Consider the following 23,102-nt stretch of genomic DNA (forward strand, 5'->3'; position numbering starts at 1 on the left):
GTCCCGTACCGGTAGGATGTCCCCTCCCGGTGTCCCCTCCCGGTGTCCCCTCCGGGTGTCCCCTCCCGGTGGGATGTCCCGTCCCGGTAGGATGTCCCCTCCCGGTGTCCCGTCCCGGTGGGATGTCCCCTCCCGGTGTCCCCTCCCGCGGGGCTGTCCCGTACCGGCGGGCTGTCCCCTCCCGGTGGGATGTCCCGTCCCGGTGGGATGTCCCGTCCCGGTGTCCCCTCCCGGTGTCCCCTCCCGCGGGGCTGTCCCGTGTCGGTAGGATGCCCCGTACCGGTGGGATGTCCCCTCCCGGTGTCCCCTCCTGGTGGGATGTCCCGTACCGGTGGGATGTCCCCTCCCGGTGTCCCCTCCCGGTGTCCCCTCCCGCGGGGCTGTCCCGTCCCGGTGGGATGTCCCCTCCCGGTGTCCCCTCCCGGTGTCCCCTCCCGCGGGGCTGTCCTGTACCGGTGGGATGTCCCCTCCCGGTGTCCCCTCCCGGTGTCCCCTCCCGCGGGGCTGTCCCGAGCAGGTCCCGCCCCCGCCCGTGCGCGGCGGTGCCGCCAGGGGGGGCCCGCGGGCGGCGGTGTCGCGCAGGGCCCGCGCCGGCGCTCGGAGGAAATGAAGGCGAGTTCCGCCGAGGCGGGAGCCATTACCCGCCGCCGGACCTGAGCCCCCCCTCCCGCCGCCGCCGGGGCCCCGCTCCGCGCCCTCCGCGCCCCGCACGCCCGTCCCGGCACAGGTAAGCGCCGCCCCGGGGCCGGGGGGGGCCGGCGGGGCGGGGGGAGCCGCGGGGCCGCGGCCGGTGTCTGCCCCGCGCACCCCCCCGCAGGGGGATCCCGAATGGGGGGCGGTTCGCGGGGCAGGCCCCGGCCCGGCCGCTTTGTCCCCGGTCAGAGAAGCGCGAACAAAGCCAAGGGGGGGCAGCGCGCAGCCCCCCGGGCCCCGCAGCGGGCGCCCCGAGGCCGCGGGTGTGGGCGCTGCCGGGGGGCCCAGAGGATGGGGAGGGGGCTCGGGGCACGGTAGGGGCGTCAGGGGCACCTCGGGGCTGCGGGGTCTGCACGAGGCTGGTGCGGTGCTCCTGCGGGTTGGTGGGGGCTGAGGGCACCATGGGAGGTTGGGGTGGGCACCGTGGTCTTTGCTGTGGTCTCGTGGTCCTTGTGGGAGCTTGAGGTGTGCGCACCTGGTCCAGGTGTGCACCATGGCCGAGGGCTTCATCATGGCCTTGGAGCGCTTGCTACGGTCAAGGATTTTGATGTGGTCCCAAGTTCCTCACGAGGAGCTTGGGGTCTTTGCCATGGCCACGGTGTTTACCCTGGCCGAGGTCTTTGCCATGGCCCCAGGGTGCTCACCGGGAGCTTCAGGCCGAGGTCTTTGCTGTGTCCACAAGGTCCTCGCTGGGAGCTTGGGGTGTTCACCATAGTCGAGGTCTCTTCTGTGGCCCTGAGGTCCTCACTGGGCTCTTCAGGTGTTCATCATGGCCAAGGCCTTTGCCAAGGTCTTCATTACGGCCTTGCAGCACTTGCCATGGCCCTGGTCATTGCCCTGGTGCCAGAGTGCTCCCTGGGAGCTTGAGCTGCTCACCATGGCCAAGACCTTCCGTGATGCCTTTGCCGTGGCCTTGGGGCTCTCGCTGTGGCCATGGGTTTCACCATGACCCCAAGGTTCTCAGTGGGAACTTGAGGTGCTCACTGGGCTCTTGATGTTCTTACCATGGCCAAGACCCTTGCCAAGGCCTGCTTCTTGCCTGAGGTCTTCGTCATGGCCTTGAGGTGCTCACCATGACCAAGGCCCCTAGACCTGTCCTTCAGGTCTTGGTCAGTGCTGTGATCCCGAGGTCCTGTCTGGGAACCTGAGGTGCTCACCATGCCCAAGACTTTCCCCATCGTGGCCGGCATTGCCATGAGACCCTCGCTGTGGCCTTGAGGTGCCCCCATCACCCTCAGCGTGCCCCAAGGTGCTCCTCGGCACCCTCTGGGGCAGCGCTGTGGCCCCACAGCAGGTGCTGTGCCCGAGGCGCTCACCACAACCCCTCACCGTGGTCCTGACGCGCAGCACGGCCACCTCCCTGTCCGCGGCCCCCGTGGCAGCTGGCTGGGGGCTCCCGGGTGCCTCTGGCTGCAGAGAGCCGGGGGGCCCTCGCCGTCCCCCCGCGCTGCCACCACCCGCCGCTGCCCTTTCCTTTTCTCCCCTCCCAGGTGCTCTCGAGCCGGGCGAGGCGATGCGGTGCGCCCGTGCCGCGTGCTGTGCCGAAGCGGCTCTTTAGATCCTCCCTGGCCCAAGCCTCCCCTGCCATGGATGCCTCCGGGGCCCTTGCTTCGGCTCCCTCCTCCGCGGCTCCCTCGGGCTCCCGCAGCCCCATGTTCCCCCCAGGAGCTGACAGAGAGGAGTGGGGACCGAGGTTCAATTGTGCCCCTTCCACCTCTGCCGCAGCCTCGCAGGCGATGCCAGCGTCTGGCCGGAAGAGGAAGGCCAACTTCTCCAATGACGAGACCGAGACGCTGGTCTGGAATGTGGTCCGGCATTTCAGCGCCCTGTACGGGTCCGAGGCCCTGCGGGCTCACCCCGTGCGGCGGAAGCAGCTCTGGACCCAAATCCAAAGCCGCGTCAACTTCCTGGGCTACACCGAGCGCTCCATCGACGACCTCAAGCACAAGTGGCGCGACCTGCGGCTGGACGTCAAGAAGAAAATCACCTCCAAGAAGCACCTGCCCATGAACCGCGCCGGGGGGCCGCTCCACAAGCCGCGCCTCACGCCCCTGGAGAAGATGGTGGCTTCCACCTTCCTGCAGGCCAGCCACGACTCGGAGCCCGAGATCATCCTGGACCCAGGTCAGTGGTGGCGGTTCTGCGGGCAGAGGATGGTTGGAGCGTTGGTGGCCCCGCTGCGCTCCTCGAGGGACATCCGGCCACACTGGCGTTCTGAGCTGGCTGCTCTGGATTGTGGAAAGAGACTTCGGGGTTTGTGTTGGGATTATAGCATCCGCCAGAGCCACGGTCCTGTGGTACCCAAGTACCAGCCACCGGGGTAGGGAACTTTGTGTGCTGGGATTAGAAATCCTCTGTGGAAATAACCTGGGATCAGTGAACTGTAGAAATCCCGGAGTGGTTTGACTTGGAAGGGACCTTAAAGCTCATCCCGTTCCACCCTGTGCCATGGGCAGGGACACCTTCTGCTATCCCAGGCTGCTCCAAGCCCTGTCCAGCCTGGCCTTGGACACTGCCAGGGATCCAGGGACAGCCACAGCTTCTCTGGGAAAGCTGCCAAATCAACAGGATTGGTAGGAACACCTCAAGCTTTGTAGGAGCGCGTCTTTTTTGTTCTTCTTTCTTCTTTTCTTTAATTTGATGCTGTTTGATGCCGGAGTTGCCCTCTGGTTTTGCTGGCGGCATCGTGGGGCTCAGTCCACGTGGCCCAGACTCGGGTGTCTCTGATCCAGGTGCCGGTTGTGTCCCAAACAGAGGGTTCTAGGCTGAAGAAAGAAATCCTGTGTAATGGCATGAAGCTGTGCCAGGAAAGGGTCAGGCTGGAGATCAGGGAAAGGCTCTTCCCCCAGAGGGTGCTGGGCACTGCCCAGGCTCCCCAGGGAATGGGCATGGCCCCGAGGCTGCCAGAGCTCCAGGAGCGTTTGGGTAGCGCTTCCAGGGGTGCCCAGGGTGGGGTTGTTGGGGTGTCTGTGCAGGGCCAGGGGTTTGATCAATGATCCCTGTGGGTCCCTCCCAGCTCAGGCTATTCCCTGATCCCATGGTTCTCTGGCACCATGGGCGGTGTCAGCCCCCTGGGGGTTCGGGATGGTGCTGGGGCAGGTGAGGCTGCCTCGGGATGGCCTTGCGGGAGCGTCTGTACCTCGGGGCCACCGTGTCCCCATCAGCTGAGGCCACATCCTCTGTGTCCCGCAGATCTGTTCTTCCCCGGCGCGTCCAAGCAGCCCTTCATGCACCTGCAGCCCGGCGTGAGCCACCCCAGCATCTACATCGACACCAACGGGCAGCCCTCGGCCCTGCCCGACGTGGAGGGCTCGGCCGCGCCGCGCCTGCCGGGACAGAGCCCCGACCCCGCCGGCGTCTGCGAGTACGGCCGAGGAGAGGGGCAGGGCGGCTCCGGTACGGCGGGAACGGGCACAGGCTGCGGCTGCCGGGAGCGGGGTGGGACAGAGATCGGCTGGGTCAGGATGGAAATCCACTGAGAGTGGGGTTTGAGTGGAGATCCGCTGGGTCAGGATGCATATCTGCTGGGAAGTGTGGGATCTGGATGGAGATCCTCTGCAGCAGGGTTTGGATGGAGACCTGCTGGGAGCGGGGTTTGGTTGAAAATCCACCGGCAGTGGGGCTCTGGATGGGGATCTGCTGGAAGTGGAGTCAGGATGGAGATCCACTGGGTCAGGATGGAGATCTCCTTGGTCAGGATGGAGATCCACTGGGATCCATGTGCCAGGGAGGGCCTGGGCCCAGGGCAGTGCTGTGGCTCACCAGAGGTTTCTGTTCTCTCCCAGCCGAGTCGGGACCGGAGCTGCGCACTCCAGACGTGTCGGCCATCTCCCCATCCCTGCGAAACGAGTCCCTGGTCTCCTACGCCTCCATGTCAGAGGAGGAGGAACGGGAAGGCCGGGAGGTGGAGAGGGGCCACGGCGGGGCTGCGGGGATGCAGCCGGGGCCCGAGGCCCCCATGTCAGCGGAGGAGGACATGAAACTGTCCCGCCAGGCCATGCTGATCCGCCGGTGCAGCTCCCAGGGCTCCGTCACCTCGCTGCCCGAGGACTCCCTCAACCCCGCGGACGCTCACTCGGACTGGGGGCACGAGGGCGTGTCCGACCTGCCCGCCCTGGGCCGCGGGCTCGACTCGGCGCATCCCGAGGAGCAGGCGGGGGGCCCGGGCCCGGAGATGGGCGCCTTGCCCAGGGTACTGATGGGGCCCACCTGGGAGAAGGCCCCGGCGGAGGAGGAGCCCCCGGCCCGCTCCCCGCTGCACGGCGCCCTGACCGAGGAATCGCTGCCTTCCTCCGCCTCCCCGCCGGGAGACGCCCCGGCCGCCCCCGGCCCCGCCCGCGGGCTGGGCTGCTCCCGCCTGCGCGAGGACCGCCGCGAGAGCTGGAGGACTAGCATCCATCACCTGCTCGACCTGGAGGAGCAGTGGGACCAGCTGTACCATCAGGAGCTGGCCATGTGGCAGGAGGAACGGGCCACCCAGCGCGAGGAGCGGGCGCGCGACCGGGAGCTGCAGTTCCGCCTGCTCGGCGTCCTCACGGACATCCGCGACGAGCTGCGCTACCTGCGCCAGGAGCGCGCCGCCGCCCGCCAGAGCCCGGCCCCGCCGCCCCCCGAGCCCCGCCGCGACCCCAGCCCGCTCCTCGAGCAGCCCAAAGCCGAGCCCAGCTTCCCCGAGCCGCCGGCCGGGAGCGCCGCCTGGGCAGACACCGCCGTGCCCAGCCGGAGCCCCTTCGGCAACCGCGGCCGGGGCCGGCGCCGCGGGCGGCCGCGCGGCTCCGCTTCCCGACACAGACGCCTCTTCCTCACCAACAGCTAGGGACGGGCGGGAGCCGCCCCGCCAAGGACACGAGTGCCCGCGGCCGCCCCGGGGGGACGGTGTGCGGTGACGCGGGCGGCACCCGGATCCCCGCGGGAAGCGACGGGGGACGCAGGCGGCCGGCGCTGCCCCGGCTGCCGCGGGCTCGCAGCGCTCCGGGCAGGTGCCCGCCCGTCCCCGCGCGTGGGAGGCGCGGGAGGGCCCCGAGGTGACGCCGCTGTGCCCGCGGGGGACACGTGTGACAGCGCGGCGTGACGGCGCTAGTCCAGTAGGATTTACTACCTGTCGGGGGGTGGGAGTTAGGAACACTTAGTCGCTGACGTGCGAACATTTTATGCAAATCATTTAATGACCTAATTTGCATATAACCATAAAACTTCTGTTAAAAAAAAAAAACGCCTCCAAAAAAACCCAGAAATGATGGTTTTGTGTGTGACCTCTCTGTGGGGGTGGGAGCTGGGCCAGGGGGGTCGTTTGACCCATGGCTCTGCAGCCCTGAATGGGGACAAGGCCATGGGACAAACGAGCTTCACCCCATTCCTGTGGGGCAGCCCAGCACCCTGGGATCGGGGCTGGGGAACGGGAGCTGTGCAGTCCAGGCTTGGAACCAGCAGTTCCGTGGATCTGGAGAGGGGTGACAGCGTGTACAGCCTGCGGGGAGCGTGCAGGGTCCCCAGGCAGTGTCCCCAGGGAGGCCAGAGGGTCCCCAGGAATGTGCAGGGCCCAGGCAGCCTGACAGGTTCCAAGAGTGTGTAGTGTCCTGAGGGAGTGTCCAAGGTCTCCAGCAGTGCCCAGTGTCCCCAGGGAGCGTAGAGGGTCCCTGGCATCATGCAAGGCCCCTTGGGCTGTGTGCAGGATTCCCAGGAAGTGTCCAAGGTCCCCAGCAGCATTTGGGGTCCCCAGGCAAGGTGCAGTGTCCCCAGCAGTGTGCAGGGTCCCTGGCATCATGCAAGGCCCCTGGACACTGTGTAGGGTCTCCAGGGAATGCCCAAGGTCCCCAGGGAATGTCTGAGGTCCCCAGAACATGTTTAGTGTCCCCACAGCATGTGCAGTGTCCCCAGGGCACCCCAGCACTGCACCCCCTGTGTCCCCCCTCCATCTCCAGCCCACATCAGGGTGACAGCACCGCTGAACCCTCTGTGCTGTGTCCGCTCTTCCAGCCCCCAGGGCCCCTTGACTGCCACGTCCTGCTCGGTGGCAGCTCCTTCACCCCACGTGGGGTGGGGCAGGAGGGTGCAGCCCCCAGGGAGGGGACAGTGGGGCAGCAGGAGCTGTGGCATTTGCAGCGTCACCCAGCTCTGGTTGTGGCCTCCCAGGAGGATGGTGACACCCAGCTTGGGGACCCCGGGGTGCCTGAGGAAGGGCTCTGGATTCACACGGCTGTGGAGAGAAAATTGGGTGAAAGAACTCCTATCCCCAAATCAGGGGTAGGAGGGACCTGGGCATGGGGCAAGGACAGGGGGCAGGAAGGATGCAGGGATGGGTCAGTGACATGGGCAGGAACGAGGGTCTCCACACAGCCCCAGCAGCATGAGGCCACCACAGCTGGTGACACAGGGACCTCCCGAGCCCCCACACCCCCAGATCCACAGTGCTGCCATTCCCACTACCCCGTGTCCCACCACGACATTCCCCCTTCCCCCATCCTGCTGCTGCTGCCTTCCCGCGGCGCAGGACCCCGGGGACGGGGCAGGAGTGCGGCCACAGACCAGGGGGGAGCCGCGGCGGGGGTGCTGAAGGCTCTGCAGCCCAGCACGACTTTATTCCATATCGCTTCGTCCATACAAAACTACACCCCAAGCACTGTACAGCGGGACGGCGCGGGGGGGGCAGTAAAAATAAGCAGCGGGGGCGAGGGGAGAGAGCGGCAGGCGGGGGGTGGCGCGGGGGGACACGGCGGGGGGCTGCCCCCCACCCCGTGCGGCGACACTGTCCGTGGGGGGAGCGCTGGGGGCGAAGTGTCCGTCCGTGGCGGGGGACCTGGGGGCTCGTGTCCCCCCGGGGCTCCCCGCGTGCCCCCCGCCCCGGCCGGGCACCAAGATTTGGTCGGAAGCTGCGTGGCCGGTGGCTGTCCCCGTCCCGGGGGGTGCCAGTCCGCGGCGGGGCGGCCCCTAGTCCCCGGGGGGCAGGATCCCGGGCGGCGGCAGCGGCGGCGGCCCCGCCTCGGCGCCGTGGACCCGCTGGTGATCCTTGAGCGATTCCTTGTAGCGGAAGCTGCGGCCGCAGGCGGGGCACTGGTACGGGCGCTCCCCGGTGTGGATGCGCTGGTGCTTGAGCAGGTTCTGCTTGCGGATGAAGCTCTTGCCGCACTGGGCGCAGGCGAAGGGGCGCTCCCCGGTGTGCAGCCGCTGGTGGTTCTGCAGGTGTTCCTTGCGGCTGTAGCACTTCCCGCACTCGGAGCACTTGTATGGCCGCTCGCCGCGGTGGATCATCTGGTGCCGCACCAGCCCCGAGTGGCAATTGAAGCTCTTGCCGCACTCGGCGCACGGGTAGGGCCGCTCGGCCGCGTGGCTGCGCTGGTGGATCCGCAGGCTCTTCTTGCCGCTGAAGCTCTTGCCGCACTCGGCGCAGCCGTGCGGCCGCTCCTCGGCGGGGCCCGGCGGCGCCGCGGGGACGCCCCCGGCATCGGCCCCCGGGCCCGGCTCGGGGCCCGGAGCTTTGCCCAGTCTGTGCTGCGCCGGCAGAGCCACCGCCGCGGGCACCGCCGCCTGTCCCTCGGGGGTCCCGAAGCCCGTGCCGGGGAAGAGCAGCTCCCCGGAGCTGCCCGGCAAACCCACCTCCTCGGGGGGCTCGGCGTGGGGGCACCGCTCCTCCGTCTTCACCAGCAGCCCCTCGCTGGCTGCAGGGGACAGAGAGACTGGTCAGTGCCTACCGGGGACACTGGGGCTGTCCCCAAGTCACAACTCGTCCTGGCTGGGTGCTCCCGCCCACCCCAGCCCCATGGTGGGGATCGCTCACCAGGACCAGGACCCGGGGGCAGCATCTCCCTCTCGGGCAGCTCCCAGGGCTCCCGGACACAGGGCTCCTCCTCCTGCTTGATCCACGACAAGAAGTCGTGCGCAGTGATCAGGGCGTCCGCGCCTGCAGGGAGGGACAGGGATGGGGACAGGGACTCAGCCACGCGGGGCCACATCCTGCTCCGGGAGGCAGGGGAGGGAATGGCTCCGGTGGGTGCAGGCCCAGCCCCGGGCTCACCTGCACAGGGGTCTGGTGGCATCCCCCGCTCCTCCGGGAACTGCTGCTCCCCCACAAAGGCCACCTCCTGCTTGATCCGGGACAGGATGTCGGAGGTGGAGATCAGCGACTCTGTTCACAAGGAGAGACTTGGCCAGGCCAGGAAGGAACCACATGGTGCGACCCACGGCCACCACACCCCGCGGTGTGTGACCCCTGGACTCTGGCCACAGGGGACAGCCCCATCCCCCAGCAGTTATGGACATCCAACACCCCCAGGGACATGTGAGGACAGGTGACCATAGGACAGCCCTTGGGCATGGGGGACCCTGAGGTGGCCCATGTGAATGGGTGACGGCGAGACAGCCATGGGGATGGGTGACTGTAGGACAGCCCATTGGAATGGGTGACCCTGAGACAGCCCTTGGGGACAGGCACAACCCTTGGGAACAGATGGCTGTGGCACAGCCCATTGGGGACAGGTGGCAATGGGGCTGGGTGACTGTGACACAGCCCATGGGCTCTGACACAACGTGGTGGCAGCAGGGGACACGTGGATCTCCCAGGGATGGATATCCACGTCACAACAGTCACGGATTTTCTGGGGCCACTCACGGCAGTTCCCAGTCCCAGCTGGAGAACTGGGCCCGGTGGGGATGGGACTGTTGGGGAAGGAGGAGGGGCATCCCTGAGGGAACACGAGGTGGGGGCAGTGGGGATGGGTCCTCCCGCGGTGCCTCACCTGCGCAGGCGTCCGGCGGCAGCTCCCTCTGCTCCAGCTCCCGCTGCTCGGGGACACAGGGTCCATCCCCGCGCTCGCTGCGGGGCTGCGCCTCGCTCCTGGAGAGGGCCCCATCTGCAGGGGACACAGGCTGATGTCACCAGGGCCAGTCACCCAGGCCTGGGGGGACACACTGGGGACACACCAGGCTGCCAGGCCCTGGCATGCCTCCTGGCAGAGAACGCGCCTAAATCCCACGGCAGCTCCATGCTGGAGGTCCCTGTAGTGTGGACACTCAGTTCCTGGGTTCTGGGGGACAAGGACCCTCTCCAGCCCCCTGGGCAGCACCGTGGCAGCACTGGCATGGCACGGCGTGTCACCCTGTCCCCACACACAGCACGAGCCATGGAGCGTTCCCTCTGGAATGGTGGTCCCAGGACACAGCGAGTGCCACCACCAACCACTGGCGGGGGGACCAGGGCACCCTCTGGGGAGATGCAGCCATCGCTGCCTCCTGCCAGGAAATGGGAAAAGGGACATTTACCCAGGGATAGCAAAGCCTCATAGTTCTCCTTCACCAGGTTGTTGTACAGCTCCTTCTGCCACTCCTCCAGGTTCTTCCACTCCTCCGCTGAGAAGTAGACGGCGATGTCAACAAATGTCACTGGCACCTGTGGGGACAAGACCCCCCGGCTCAGTGGTGCCCACTCCTCAGGGAAACTGAGGGTCCCCCCACTGTCCTGCAGCCCCCTGGGACCCTCTACCTTGGGGACCTCGCCCCGGGGGCCAGGGGGCAGCCGCAGCACCCAGAAGTTCCTGTTCTTCAGGAGGTTCTCCACGTTCTCCAGGCGCCGCTGGAGCAGCCCGTACTCCTGGATGAGGGTGCCCAGCACGGCCCACTTGCTCTCCATCTGGTTCCCAAATTCCATGGCCGTCTTCTCGCAGTCCAGGAGCTTCTTCTCGGCCGTGCCGGAGCGGCCCTCCAGGCTGAGCAGGCGGGTGGCCAGCAGGTCAATCTTCCTCTCCATGGCCTGCACTGTGGCCACCACGGTCCAGAGCGAGGCCTCGGCAGAGTGCAGCTGCGCCTCCCGCACGTGCGCCCGCTCCGGCAGCAGCGGCGGCTGCAGCGGCATCAGGTGAGGGGCTTCCATGTTCCACTCCTGCACCTGGGCCACAGGGAGGGCACGAGTGGGAGGAGGCCCACGGTGACCCCCTGGAGCCTCTGTTCCCCAGTTCCAGGGCTTTTGGCCACCAGCAGCCCCAGAACTGCATGGGACCCCTGAGTTTGATGCCCATCGGTCTGAGGGGACAGTGAGTGACAGTCCAGGGTGGCCGTGGGGGCAGTGCCCATCACTGTCCCCATGGAACACCAGCCTCAGCAGGTCACCATGGTGACCCCCTCCCAACTCGTCACCCCAATCCCTTGGGAGCCATTCCTGGGCCTGCCCAGGCTGGAATCCACTCAGGAGGAGGATGGGTTTGGGTGGGCAGGGAGCAGCCAGGGCAACTGTGGACCAGGGGTGTCCAGGGACACCTTGGGGACGGACAGGGACATGCCAGGACAGAGGTGCCTGGGGCATCCCCGAGCTGAAGCCGGCTCAGAGCATCCCGGGGCACCCCGGGGCATCCCGGGGGCACGGGGATATCCCGGGGCAGAGGTGCCTGGGGACACGCTGGGAACACACGGCCATCCCGGGTCAGCGGGACCCGGGGCATCCCGGGAGCGCTGGGGCCATGGCGGGTCGGGTCCCTGGGGACATCCCGGGGCATCCCGAGGGCACGTGGACATCCCGGGTCAGCGGTGCCCGGCGCATCCCGGGGACTCACGGACATCCCGGGGCAGGGGTGCTCAGCCACATCCCGGGGCACCGGGGCCACCGCGGCTCTGGTCTCCGGAGGTGGCGGGGGCCCCGCGGGCTGGGAGTGCCGGAGGGTCCCGGCCGGGGCCGCGGGCCGGGCCGGGCGGCGGCGGGAGCGGGAGCGGGGCGGGCGGGGCGGCTCCGCCTGCGGCCGGTGCTCGGTGCCGGTGCTCGGTGCCGGTGCTCGGTGCCGGTGCCCGGTGCCGGTGCCCCGGGCCGCGCTTACCTGGGCGGGCGCCCACTCGGCCATGGCCCCGCGGAGCTGGGCCGGGCCCCGGCGGCCGGGGCTGGGGCTGGGGCCGGGCGGCGGCGGCGGCGAGCGCGGAGCGGGGCCGGGCCGGGGCCGGGGCCGGGGCCGGGAGCGGGGCCGGGGCCGCTGTCGGTGCCTGCGCACGGGCCGGGCCCCGCCGCCCCGCCGAGCAGCCACGGGCAGCCGGGGAATCGCATCCGCCTCCTCCGGGCTGGGCGGCAGCGGGCGGGGAGCGGCGGGAGCGCGGAGCACTGCCGCCTACCGGCACCGGCAGCGGCTCCGCCACCGGCGCGGCCCCGGTGCCGCCACCGCCTGCCGGGAGCGGCCCCGCCACCGGCACCGGCACCCACACCGGCTCTGCCACCGGCACCGGCACTGCCACGGTCCGCTGGCACCGGCAGTGGCTCCACCACGGCCGCGGGTACCGGCAGTGGCACCCTCAGTGGCACCGGTGCACCGGCACCGGCACTGCCACGTCCACCCCTAGCACCGAGACCCCGGCAGCAGCCGCGGCACTGGCACCACCATGGGAATTGGTATCGGCTCTGTGCCCAGCACCGGTCTCTGCAGCGACATCAGCACCGATGGTGGCACGAGCATAAGTGACATTGGCACTGGCGCTGGCACCAGCGCGGGCATCAGTGCTGGCACGGGCACCGGTGTCAGCACCGGCATTGGCATCAGCACCGGCACCAGCACCGGCACCGAGGCCTGGCACCCGCATCATCCCCAGTGCTGGCACCGGCGCTGGGGTCACCACCAGCCCCGCTATCACCACCAAGCCCTGGCTCCAGGATCAGCACCAGCTCCGAGCCCTGGGGGTGCCCAGAGCCCAAAGCCCCCGGGGTACCCCGCACCACGTCCGTGCCACAGCCAGGGCCGCAGCTCTGCTGTGCTGGGACACCCCTTCCCCCCGGGGCACGCCTGGTGGCACCGAGGGCCATGAGCCGTGTGGGCGAGGACATGACCACCTACACCAGGACCCCCGTCCTGGCCAGAAGACCCTCATGGGGGGACATTCTGGGTTTGGCACCAGCCCGTGTGCTCATCCCAACCCTGGAACCCTTCACTCTAACAGTGCCAGGGGCTGGGGCTCGTGCCAGGGGGAGTGTTCTGGTCCCACTTTCCTGGGATTATCCCCGGAAAAACTCCTCCGGTGCCTCGGAGCTCCAGGATCCAATGGATGGACCACGGCGGGGGCTCCCCTGGGCTGGACACGGACTGGGATGACCCCAGCCCCGGGGGAAGGGAGGGCAGTGGGACAAGAAGGGTTAACGGGCTGAGCAGCATCACGGGAGCCCGAGCAGCCATTTCCCTCCAGGATGTCATCGCTCCCTGGCCCCTGCAGCCCAGCTGGGACACCCAAGCCCCCCAGGCCCTGCCCCATGGCCGAGCCTTTTTCATGGAGACATTTTCTCCAATATCCAATCTAAATCTGAGTCCATTTCCAATTTTCCCATCCCTGTTCCCTGGGAGCAGAGCCCGGCTGCCCCCTCCTGTGTTGTGCAGAGCCACAAGGTCCCCCCTGAGCCTCCTTTGCTCCAGGCTGAGCCCCTTTCCCAGCTCCCTCAGCCACTGAGGTCTCATCTCAGCCATGGATTCACCTACTGCCAGCTCAGACAGGGTTTGCTTGGTTTATTCCCAACGTTTTCCCAACATCTCTTACCATGCACGTGGTATTTCCCTGGGAATGTCAGGTCCTCCTGGGAGAAGCTTTGATCCCCCAGGACAGCACCTGCTGAGGATCCTGCTCTTTGTGGCAGTGGGAGTTAAAGCTGGGTCTGGCACAGCAGCTCTGCCCCTCAGGAGTGAGGGGTGCCGGGGCCTGGAGCATCCCATGGGATCCAGCGGTCAGGAGACAGAGGAACCATCCCCTCTGTGGGAATGGAGTTGCATCCCAGTCCAGGAGGACACATTCCCTCCTGCTGGGGCTCTCCAAGGGCTGGGAGCAGTGCAGGATGTCCAGGCTGTGAAACCACATCCCACATTGGAGCATCCCAACCTGGAGAGGCACTGGGGACAGGGCATGGAGGGACAGGACACAGGGAATGGCTTCCCACTGCCAGAGGGCACGGATGGGTGGGATATTGGGAAAGAATTCCTGGCTGTGAAGGTGGGAATGGGCTGGGATAGAATTCCCAGAGCAGCTGGGGCTGCCCCTGGATCCCTGGCAGTGTCCAAGGCCAGGCTGGACATTGGGGCTTGGAGCAGCCTGGGACAGTGGGAGGTGTCCCTGCCATGGCAAGGGGTTTGGAATGGGATGATCCTTAACATCCCTTCCAATCCAAGCCAGCCTGGGATTCCATGAGGAATAAAAGCAAAGCCAACCCCAGGACTTCACTTATAAGAAGGAAACAATGAGAAGCCCATGGCAAAAAGGTTTTTGGGACATTATTCCTGTACTTGGGATGGGCAGGATGCTTTAGGGCCAAGTGTATTTTCCCAATCCTGCTCAGAGCTCCTGGAACTCCAGCACAGCACCAGCTGGTTCTCTCCTGCTCCTCAGGGGCTGCTGCACCCGGAGACTTCCTTCCAGCTGGAGCCTGTGACTGAGGACACCCCTCCAACTGGAGGCAACACATTTTCCCTCTTGGCACTCAACTGGAATAATCAAAAATGCTGAAAACCACCAGCACGTGGGGAGAAAACACAAAATCTGCATGTGCTGCCTCCACAGGCCCTCCCTCCTCTCCTCTCACCTTCTCCCCGCTGCATTTCCACTCCCCAGAGGAACATCACCGGCACACTGCACACACAGGAAGAATAGATCCATGGGTTTTTTTCCCCAGAATTTCAGACAGCAAAGCAGCATCTCGCCCCACAGGAAATAGATGGGGGTCAGTACAGAAATAGAACCCAAAAATAGAGTTTGTTCTGCAGGTACAGTCATGGGAGAGCAGCTGAAGGGGGGAAATAAAGCCCGGAATCGGTTGCGTCAAACATCAATTACCAGGGGACAATCCCATTCCCAGTTCTCCACTTTTCATCCCTGAAAACTTCCTGGGTTTCTCTGTGCTACTCTGGATGTTCTCCAGCACGTTGGTGCTGTTGGTGCACCAGGTTTTTTTAATGCCCCTTTTTGGTACAGCCAATGCTGCTCTATCCAACTCCTGGAGGCTGGATGGAGCATGGTAAGAACGACAGGAATTATCCAGCCACTAATTAAAATCAGCTCCTAATCAACGACCATTAGCCCAGCACCAAATCCAATCAGGACTTGACTCAGTTTAGGACAACTGCCTTATCCCAAAGCTTCCCTCTAATCCACACAGGACCATAAACCCCCACCTCTGCACAGAGCAGGGATTTTGACAGCTGGAAAGATCTACCCCGGGAAGGCTTTTGGCACGCGGATGATGTGGAAATGCGTCCTGAGGTGGCTGTTGAGGGTGGGCTTCGCCAGGAACCTGCGGCCGCACTCGGCGCAGGCGTGGGGCCGCTGCCCGCTGTGGGTGCGCTGGTGCCGCAGCAGGTACGCGTGGCGGGCAAAGCTCTTCCCGCACTGTGTGCAGATGAACCACGGCACCGCCGCCTCCTCGGGCCGGCCCTGGTGGCACAGCAGGAACCGCCGGAACTCGTCCAGCTCCCGCCCCGCCAGGACGCTGTTACCGCTCCTCATTGCCACGGGCTTTGCCGGCTTTGCCGCTGGGTCGTGGCCGCTCCCCGACGCTTCCCCCTGCTCCGAGCTGCGGCAGTGCGGGGCTTGGGATGCTCCCAAGGGTGATCCGTGCAGCTGGGTGCCTCCTGCATCCTGCAGGTGGGAGCTGAGCGTGGCACCATCGTGGCCTGGAACAAGGAGATTCCAAACGTGTCCTGTGTCTGATGTAACAGAACACAAACCTCCAAAGAACAATTCCGGATTCACTGCATCCGGACAGAACCCCCAAGTTTTGGGTAAAAAAAAAGCAGGGATGAGCTGGGATCCCCCCTCCCTCCAATCCTACCAAGCTCAAGATGCTGCCAGTGAATTCCCACACACCTGTGCTGGGGCTGGCAGGAATTTTCCTTCCCACCAAATCCTGCGACTCCTTGACCTGCACCGCTCCTCCTGCCGGGACGTGGCTTTTGGGAACAGCATGGTCTGAACAAGGAACAGAAGGAACATGGGAATGATGGTTGTTAATATTTCCCTCTGATGGTTTTCCAGCAAATCCCTGCATCACCCACTCTCTAAAGAGCATCTCTGTTATTCCAGGAAAAGATCCAACGAGGAGGGAACAGCAAACGCAGCTGCCCCGGTGTCTAAAAGGATGGCTGGGAGGCAGGTGAACTGGATTTGTGTCCCAGCTTTTACAAAATATTCCAGAAATTACACCCAGAAGATTGAAAATTAAATGCTGGAAAGTGGAAGGTCTGGGATTTGAGCCTTAACCCCAAATTCAGCAGCCTGGTGCTGGGTTTTATGGCTCAGTCCTGTCTTTTCCCCAGCTAATTCCCCTTGTGCAATGCCCCCAGTTTTAGCAGTAGGTTCTTCTAGGAATCAATGCAAGGAATTACCTGAATGCTGAGGAGCCAGGGAGGGCTCACAGATCCAGATTTAAAATATCAGTAACTTCAAGCAAACATATAGTTGGGCATTTAAAGCTAATTAATGAGATTCCTTCCTTTTCTGGGCATCACTCGAGTAATTCAACTATTTCTGCATCAAAATAGTTCAATTCTCTTCATTGAACCCTGAAGCCAAACATACATCAGGGTCTGGGGATGAGGAAAACACAACTTCACTGTAATTAATGAGGGTACAGGATTAATGATCCCGTGTGCCACTGCAGCTCCTGGATCCCAACCTTTTCCACTCTTTGTTCCTTGTTTCTGTTGGCAGGTGCATTCCCTGGGATCCTAAACTCTCCTACAACCTCTTAAAGGAAAATTGTGGAGCTTCTTGTCCCTCACAAAGATTCACAAGCACTTAAAGATGAATTGTCTAAAAATCCAGGGATTTGAGGAGAGACAAGAGCCAGGCCAGACCCAGCACGTGTCCCGTTGGAGAGGGAACACTGACCTCTTCCCAGTGTGATCAAAGATCCGTATTTCTCCTTTAGAAGTTGCTTATAAAACTCATTCTGCCAATCCTCCAGTCGTGGCCACTGAGGAAACATCCCAGAGGCCTAAAAATCAAAATGTGCCACAGTCAGGGGAGCTGTGAATCCCTGAAAACCCTCTTATCCCAACAGTTTAAACACGTGGCACCTCCCAGCTGCTCCCAGCGATGTCTGTGCTATGTGTAAGCAGCATATTAATGAAGGATTTTACATAAGAACCTTCTACTGTTAATCCAGAAGGAGAGAAAAGGCTCTGAAATGATGTGACTCAGCCAGAACAATGATTTGTTCCAACAGCTGGGTCAGAAATTAGTCATAAAAAAAGATATCCATGGTCAGCATCCATGCCCAGCCCCCCCAGAGAATGTGGCTCTTCCTTCAATGAGAAAGAAAATAATTCAGTGTTTTAAATAAACCCTGGGGCAGTGCCATGATCTGTCAAGCTGGCTGGAAAAGCTCCTCCCTCGTAATGAAAGCTTATTATTAGGGAATAACAATATTATTATTATTAATCAAACCCTCGAAGGGATATTTTTCCAAGCTGCTTCCAAGGCTTTACAGGCAAATCTCCCTTTAATCTCATTTATTCCCACTCTCCAACCCCTCAATTACCCTCCAGTGCTTGGGATTCCAGATCCGTTTTCGGGTTTTGTTCCTCCCCACGCCGCAGAAACCCTGGGGGGTGCCCACGAGCCAGCTCCCATCTTCCCCCAGGATGAATTTGTTGGGAACAGCTTCCTTCAGCAGGCGCCGGCTCTTGTGGCTTTTCAAAGGATCCGTCTCGAAGGAGCTCTCCTCGAAATGCTCCGAGCACAGGCGCTGGTATTTGGAGGGGGTCTCCATGTCCCGGCCCATGTTTTGGATCCACTGCCTCAAGAGGGGTTCATTTTGTAGGGGGAATCCATAAAAAGTGACGGAGCTGTTCTTGTAGGCTCCGTTCGTGCCATTCTGGCAGTTCAGGGCCGCACAATAAACCATTGTCAAGCACCAGGAGTGGGGGAAAAACCCCAAAAACCACACTGGGAGGAACGTTTAGGGAGTTCCTAATCAACCTCAGTCCCAAACGGGCCTAAACTTCTCCGAAAAACCCCATGGTTTTGAGGTTTTGGCGAAGAGGAAGAGCTGAGGTGACCGAGTGAAACGCGGGGCTGAACTTCCCACAGGTTTTTCCCAGCTGCTCCAAATCCCCGATCTGAAAAGGAAAAAAAAGCTTTAAAATCAGTGTAATGCCCCCTGAATATGCAGATTTACGTTTCATTTACCCCTGCTGTGCACACACAGACACGAGCTTCGTTCATTTGTGTATCCATGAGGGATCCTGAGCTCCAAAGGTTATCCAGCACACAGCAAATAATCCCCAAAAAATGGAAGTTTGGGGTGTGCCAAGGGCTCCTCCATCATACCAGAGGAGAGTCTCAGGGGTGTTAGCTGTCAGTCAGTGAGGAGATCTTTGGAACAGGGAATAAACTATCCAGGGATCCTGCTGCATCCTGCTCCGAAGAGGAGGAAGATCCCAAGGTTTGTAGATGCCCGTGGTCAAAAATGAACAAGGATCAGAGGGTCCAAAGAAAGCTCACAGAGCTTGATTAGTAAATTAAGCACTCAGCAGGGAAATTGGTATTTTTGCCCTTATCTTCTGGTAGTAAGGGAAATAAAAGGATAAAAGAGGGAAGAGAGAGGGAGATCAGATGGGAGAGGGAAGGAGATCACCAATCCTGACTCCAGCACTGATCCAGTCCTGAGGGCACCTTTTCACAGGTCAGTTCTCCCCACCCTGGAATCAGGTTTCTCCCTTTTCATGTAAATGAGTGAGGACGAACAGTCCCTTCTCCCAGATCTTTCTGGAAGGGGGCTTTGGGCGTCTTCATCCACCTCTCCTGGATCAGTGCTTGGTTGACACTCTGTGCCCACTTCCCGACCCCATTCCCACTATGATTTTTCCCATTGCCCTTATCTCCGTGGAGCAGAACAGGGAAGAGGCCCCAGGAAGGTGCTCCCTCACCTGTGTGCCTCCCTTCTCCAACCACAGCCCGTTCTAACGTGCTTGTTACGGGAGTTTGGGACACAGCAGCACATCAGCTCCTTGGGGCCAGGTGTCCACAGGGCCCCAGCACAGGAAGGGCAGGGACATGTTGAAGGGAGTCCAGAAGAGGCCACGGGGCTGCTCCGAGGGCTGGAGCCCCTCTGCTTTGGAGCCAGGCTGGGAGAGAAGGGAAGGTTCCAGGAAGAGCTCAGAGCCCTTCCAGGGCCTAAAGGGGCTCCAGGAGAGCTGGAGAGGGACTGGGGACAAGGCATGGAGGGACAGGACACAGGGAACGGCTTTAAACTGAAACAGAGATGGGATATTGGGAAGGAATTGCTGGCTGGGAGGGTGGGCAGGCCCTGGCATAGGGTGCCCAGAGCAGCTGGGGCTGCCCCTGGATCCCTGGAAGTGTCCAAGGCCAGGTTGGACGGGCCTTGGAGCAGCCTGGCATAGTGGAAGGTGCCCCTGCCCATGGCAGGGGGTGACACTGGATGATCCTTAAGGTCCCTTTCAACACAAACCATTCCAGCCCAGCGCCGCTTTCATCCCCTGCACATGCCGGGGGTGTCTGTGCCTCTCTCCCCGTCCCACAGCTACGGGGGGAAGTGGGTACCGGCGCTCCCCTCACTGTGCTGCGGGGCCGGGGCCCTTGGGAAGGCGCAGCAGGGCTGTAGCGGGGCCGGACACGGCTCTGCGCCCCGGGAAGCCGCGCGGAACCCCCGGCGTTCACCGCCACGCTGCGCCGCCATCTTCCTCCCCCTCGGCCGCGCCAAGCCGCAGCAGCCAATCAGAGGCGGTGCCGGGCAGCAGCAGCCAATCGAGAGCCAGCCCTAACCATTCCCCCCACGCTATTGGTCCGCCGCCCCCGGCTCCGCCCACCCCCCCGGCGCGCGGCGGGCTCCACGAGGAGGGGGCGGGCAAGAGCGCTCATCCCCATTGGTCAGCGCGCAGGGAAAGCAGGGCGCTGATTGGACGAGGAGGGAAGGGAGGAGGGGATTAGGAGCGGCGTCCTCTCGTTGTCCTGGCAACGGCGGCGGGGCCGGAACCGCGGGAACCTGCACCGAGCACCGGCCGCGGGACGGGGAAAGAGCCCCGGGAATCCTCACCGAGCACCGGCCGCGGGACGGGGAAAGAGCCCCGGGAATCCTCACCGAGCACCGGCCGCGGGACGGGGAAAGAGCCCCGGGAATCCTCACCGAGCACCGGCCGCGGGACGGGGAAAGAGCCCCGGGAATCCTCACCGAGCACCGGCCGCGGGACGGGGAAAGAGCCCCGGGAATCCTCACCGAGCACCGGCCGCGGGACGGGGAAAGAGCCCCGGGAATCCTCACCGAGCACCGGCCGCGGGACGGGGAAGGAGCCCCGGGAATCCTCACCGAGCACCGGCCGCGGGATGGGGAAAGAGCCCCGGGAATCCTCACCGAGCACCGGCCGCGGGACGGGGAAAGAGCCCCGGGAATCCTCACCGAGCACCGGCCGCGGGACGGGGAAGGAGCCCCGGGAATCCTCACCGAGCACCGGCCGCGGGATGGGGAAAGAGCCCCGGGAATCCTCACCGAGCACCGGCCACGGGACGGAGATCCGAGCTCCCTCACCGAGCACCGGCCGCGGAACGGAGCCCTGGCATCCCCTCACCGAGCGCCGGCCGCGGGATGGGGCCGAAGCCCAGAGATCTTTCACCGACCACCGGCAGCAGGACGGGGCTGTAGCCCTGGGGACTCCTCACCGAACACCAGCCGCGGGACGGGACCGGAGCCCCTGGACCCCTCTCCGAGCACCGGTGGGACGGGGCATTCGCCGTCTCGGAGTGCGGGCCCGGGCCCGGGGAGCGGAGGGAACCTCCCCCGCCTGAACCGGCCCCCGCCGCTCCCCTCCTCCGCGCCCGTTTCCTCCCAACGCAAAGATGCCTTGAAATCTTGGATTTGGGGGAGGCAGCCGCTGAGTTCCTCCTCTGGCTTCAGCCTCGCTCCTCCCCTCCCGCTGCAGAACGACCCGTGTGGCATTTGATAGTTTTAATTAAAACCCCTGAAATTTCCAGCCAACGAATCAAACATCCTGACAAAACTTAAGCAGAAACACGCAGGCGAAAAAAGGCCCTTTAAGGAAGTTTCCTTTAAGGAAAAGTGAAGGAGCTCTGACCCCAAACAGGCTCTTCCCTGACTCAGACACCTCTGTTTCTCTATTTTTTTTTTTGCCCACGACGCCCCCAACAAGGTGACAGGTGCCAAATCCAGACTCTTATTAGTAAAAGGAGTAAATTGTGTCCTTACAAGGCCACACGTCCGACTCAGCCCCGTGAGAGACCCTGAACACGAGCGAAAGGTCTCGGAAGGAGGATGTTTAACGAGCAGCTGCCCTGTCCCGCTCCACAGGGGAGCGAAGTTCCTCAGGCACGGAGATGCCCGGGGTCCAAACGCCAGAGGGTCCCAAAAGAGCTACGAAGTTTGATTGGTAAATTACAGACTTGACATGGAAATTGGGGTGAGTTAGCCCCTTCTGTTCTATTAGTAAATTAAAAAGAAAGGAGGGAAGAGGGAGAGGTCACGAAACATCACCAGTCCTGGCTCCAGCGCCGATCCGGGTCTGCAGGATGTGCAGGGTCCCGAGGATGCTGTGCGGGCACCTTCTTATGGGTAAATTTTCCCCGCCCCGGGATCAGGTTTCCCACTTCCCATGCAAATGAGGGAGTGTGCGCAATCCTGCTCCCGGACCTTTCTGGAATTGGGTCGGAGGGCTTTGAAGGGTTGTGGTGCTCTTGATCCCTCTCTGCTCATCTCCGTGCTCCTTCCCCGCTGGCCTCGTCCTGTATTTGTTGTGCCTCCGCGTCCCGAGGGGGAGTTGGCCTCCGGAGCAGCGCTGCCCTATCTGCCGCGCTCCCTCTCCAGTCGCATCCTGTTCCATCCTGCTCCTTATCAGCGTTTGGGACACAGCAGCGCCTTAACTCCTTGGAGCCCTGGCTGCTACAATCGCACAGATTAGAAAACCCGTTGTGTCCCCTGAAGAACGGGATGGAAACTTGGGGTGATCCCGAGAAGCGGGGAAGTCTTTCCTTATCTCCTCCAACACCTCTGAATCTCCTGGACCTCTGGGGGTGGAGCGGGAAATGGCTCATAAAAAACGATCCCGTTTGATCCGACCCAGGGGGTTGATTTGCAAGAGCACCCTGGGCACTGCGGAGGGAAACAATCAGGAGCCCGAGGCCAGGGGCCGGCAAGTGCCCGAGCTTTCCATAACAAAGGGCGCAGCGAGGGACACTCAGGGACACAGCAGGAGCCGATCATCCCAGATTTTCAGTTTAGACTGTGAGGGGAGAAAAGCCCGGGGAGGAGGGTGGAATTGCTTTGTTTGGGATCTCTCTCTGGAAGCACCACCTTGAGCTGTTATGCTGTTGCTGTATGGAGATTAAATTATTGTGCCCGAGGCTCTGCTATGGGAAATCTGGGATGCGGTCTGTGAGGAAACCTGTGTGAGTGTGGGATCAAACAGGGACCCACCGGCTCACGGGCGCCGGCCCCAGCTCAGGTGATGCTCAGCTGTGACTCCTGGATGGGCAGACGGGGAAATTTCCTTAACAGCCAGACATCCAGCAAGTGGAATCTTACCCATGCAGCCAAAATAACAGCCTGGACATTCACATTCCAGCTGGATCTTGCCAACAATTAATACAATTTTTAATAGACACGGGAACACAATATGCAGTATTAACATAGCAGGACGCTCATGTAGGACCCAGAGGGCAAAGAGTTAAAATCCCTGGAGCAATGCTCCTGTGTCAAACTGCTCAGGTTAATTTATGGCTCCTGGGTGAGAACCAGGAATCTGCCAACCTTAACCCCAAAAGAATTCCAGAGGCTACGGTGCACTGACTCCATGCAGTGCCTGCACTCCTTGATTTAAAAATTATTAAAGTACCACAATGGCAAATTCCTGCTGCGGCAGGAAAGGGAATTTCTGGAGTTCCAGATGAGTTGGCCCAAATAAAAGCTGTGGGTCCCAACACCGTGTGGGCAGTGCCCTGGGGTGTGGCATCCCGCGCACCAAGGAGTTAATGTGCTGCTGTGTCCCAAACCTGCTAACAAGGGACAAACTGGAACAAAGGGTGTGCCTGCAGAGGGGGACCCTCTGATATTTTCAGCCCCTCTGATTTTTCCAGTGTTGGGGCTTTTCTTCCTGTAACTCTCTCTGCAGCTGCTCAGTTTTCACTGACAGCTCTTTTCCTCCCTTCTATTTCCTCTCTACCACGCTTTTTCCTATCTAAATTCTCCAATAATTCTTTCCCTGCATTCTGCTGAAGCCAGTAGAGTCCCAAGCTGATTATTTTTCAGGCCGAGGTTTATCACTTTGGATTCTGTAGAAGGCCAGGAGATAAGGGTGTGTGTGTCTCAGCCACAGCTGTGGAGCCAGCTAAGGACTGCTGTGTGAGACACGGAACGGGAAAGGACAGGATGTGGCTGGAGAAGGGAGCACACAGAGCTGGGGCAGCTCTTTTCTGGGACAAACGCCCTCATTCTGGCTCCTGGAGAT

General features: G+C 62.7%; 3 protein-coding genes across 5 annotated transcripts in view; 1 reads left to right on the forward strand and 2 right to left on the reverse strand.

Moving 5' to 3' along the window:
• The window catches only part of LOC116439989, a 34,611-nt gene extending 23,303 nt beyond the window's left edge, over positions 1 to 11,308 (reverse strand). The window contains exons 1-10 of the mRNA XM_032100191.1: positions 10,169 to 11,308; positions 9,949 to 10,075; positions 9,426 to 9,539; positions 8,705 to 8,815; positions 8,468 to 8,590; positions 7,623 to 8,348; positions 5,500 to 5,791; positions 4,769 to 5,050; positions 2,023 to 2,537; positions 1,698 to 1,906 (exon numbers count right to left, since the gene is read on the reverse strand). Of these exons, the coding sequence (XP_031956082.1) occupies positions 1,698 to 1,906; positions 2,023 to 2,537; positions 4,769 to 5,050; positions 5,500 to 5,791; positions 7,623 to 8,348; positions 8,468 to 8,590; positions 8,705 to 8,815; positions 9,426 to 9,539; positions 9,949 to 10,075; positions 10,169 to 10,984 (3,315 nt within the window). The 5' untranslated portion in view covers positions 10,985 to 11,308. The remainder of the gene's footprint in view (positions 1 to 1,697; positions 1,907 to 2,022; positions 2,538 to 4,768; positions 5,051 to 5,499; positions 5,792 to 7,622; positions 8,349 to 8,467; positions 8,591 to 8,704; positions 8,816 to 9,425; positions 9,540 to 9,948; positions 10,076 to 10,168) is intronic.
• LOC116439928 lies at positions 584 to 5,930 on the forward strand. 2 transcript variants are annotated; one of them, XM_032100070.1, is made up of 4 exons: positions 584 to 727; positions 2,184 to 2,817; positions 3,886 to 4,089; positions 4,479 to 5,930. In XM_032100070.1, the coding sequence occupies exons 2-4, from the start codon at positions 2,280 to 2,282 to the stop codon at positions 5,507 to 5,509; spliced, it is 1,773 nt and encodes a 590-aa protein (XP_031955961.1). In that variant the 5' UTR covers positions 584 to 727; positions 2,184 to 2,279; the 3' UTR covers positions 5,510 to 5,930. The 2 variants fall into 2 exon arrangements, with proteins under 2 accessions (XP_031955961.1, XP_031956048.1); XM_032100157.1 differs by having other exon boundaries at positions 2,419 to 2,817.
• Positions 11,309 to 14,266: 2,958 nt separating the features above from the next.
• ZNF589 (zinc finger protein 589) lies at positions 14,267 to 22,099 on the reverse strand. 2 transcript variants are annotated; one of them, XM_032101647.1, is made up of 5 exons: positions 18,558 to 18,793; positions 17,168 to 17,747; positions 16,516 to 16,621; positions 15,493 to 15,594; positions 14,267 to 15,299 (listed from the first exon to the last, which is right to left on the reverse strand). In XM_032101647.1, the coding sequence occupies exons 2-5, from the start codon at positions 17,531 to 17,533 to the stop codon at positions 14,839 to 14,841; spliced, it is 1,035 nt and encodes a 344-aa protein (XP_031957538.1). In that variant the 5' UTR covers positions 17,534 to 17,747; positions 18,558 to 18,793; the 3' UTR covers positions 14,267 to 14,838. The 2 variants fall into 2 exon arrangements, with proteins under 2 accessions (XP_031957538.1, XP_031957453.1); XM_032101562.1 differs by lacking the exon at positions 18,558 to 18,793 and adding an exon at positions 21,134 to 22,099 and having other exon boundaries at positions 14,272 to 15,299.
• Between the last annotated feature and the right edge of the window lie 1,003 nt (positions 22,100 to 23,102).

This window comes from Corvus moneduloides, chromosome 1 (genome assembly GCF_009650955.1).
Source record: "Corvus moneduloides isolate bCorMon1 chromosome 1, bCorMon1.pri, whole genome shotgun sequence".
Classification (NCBI taxonomy): Eukaryota; Metazoa; Chordata; class Aves; order Passeriformes; family Corvidae; genus Corvus; species Corvus moneduloides.

Bases quoted from the DNA above. Each gene is read 5' to 3' on its own strand.
- LOC116439928 (XM_032100070.1), top strand. From the start codon at position 2,280: ATGGATGCCTCCGGGGCCCTTGCTTCGGCTCCCTCCTCCGCGGCTCCC. The intron at 2,818-3,885 runs GTCAGTGGTGGC...TGTGTCCCGCAG, and splicing joins CGAGATCATCCTGGACCCAG to ATCTGTTCTTCCCCGGCGCG. The intron at 4,090-4,478 runs GTACGGCGGGAA...GTTCTCTCCCAG, and splicing joins AGAGGGGCAGGGCGGCTCCG to CCGAGTCGGGACCGGAGCTG.
- ZNF589 (XM_032101647.1), bottom strand. From the start codon at position 17,533: ATGGTTTATTGTGCGGCCCTGAACTGCCAGAATGGCACGAACGGAGCC. The intron at 16,622-17,167 runs GTAATTGAGGGG...TTTGATTTTTAG, and splicing joins GGAATCCCAAGCACTGGAGG to GCCTCTGGGATGTTTCCTCA. The intron at 15,595-16,515 runs GTCAGTGTTCCC...TTCCTTGTTCAG, and splicing joins TTTGATCACACTGGGAAGAG to ACCATGCTGTTCCCAAAAGC.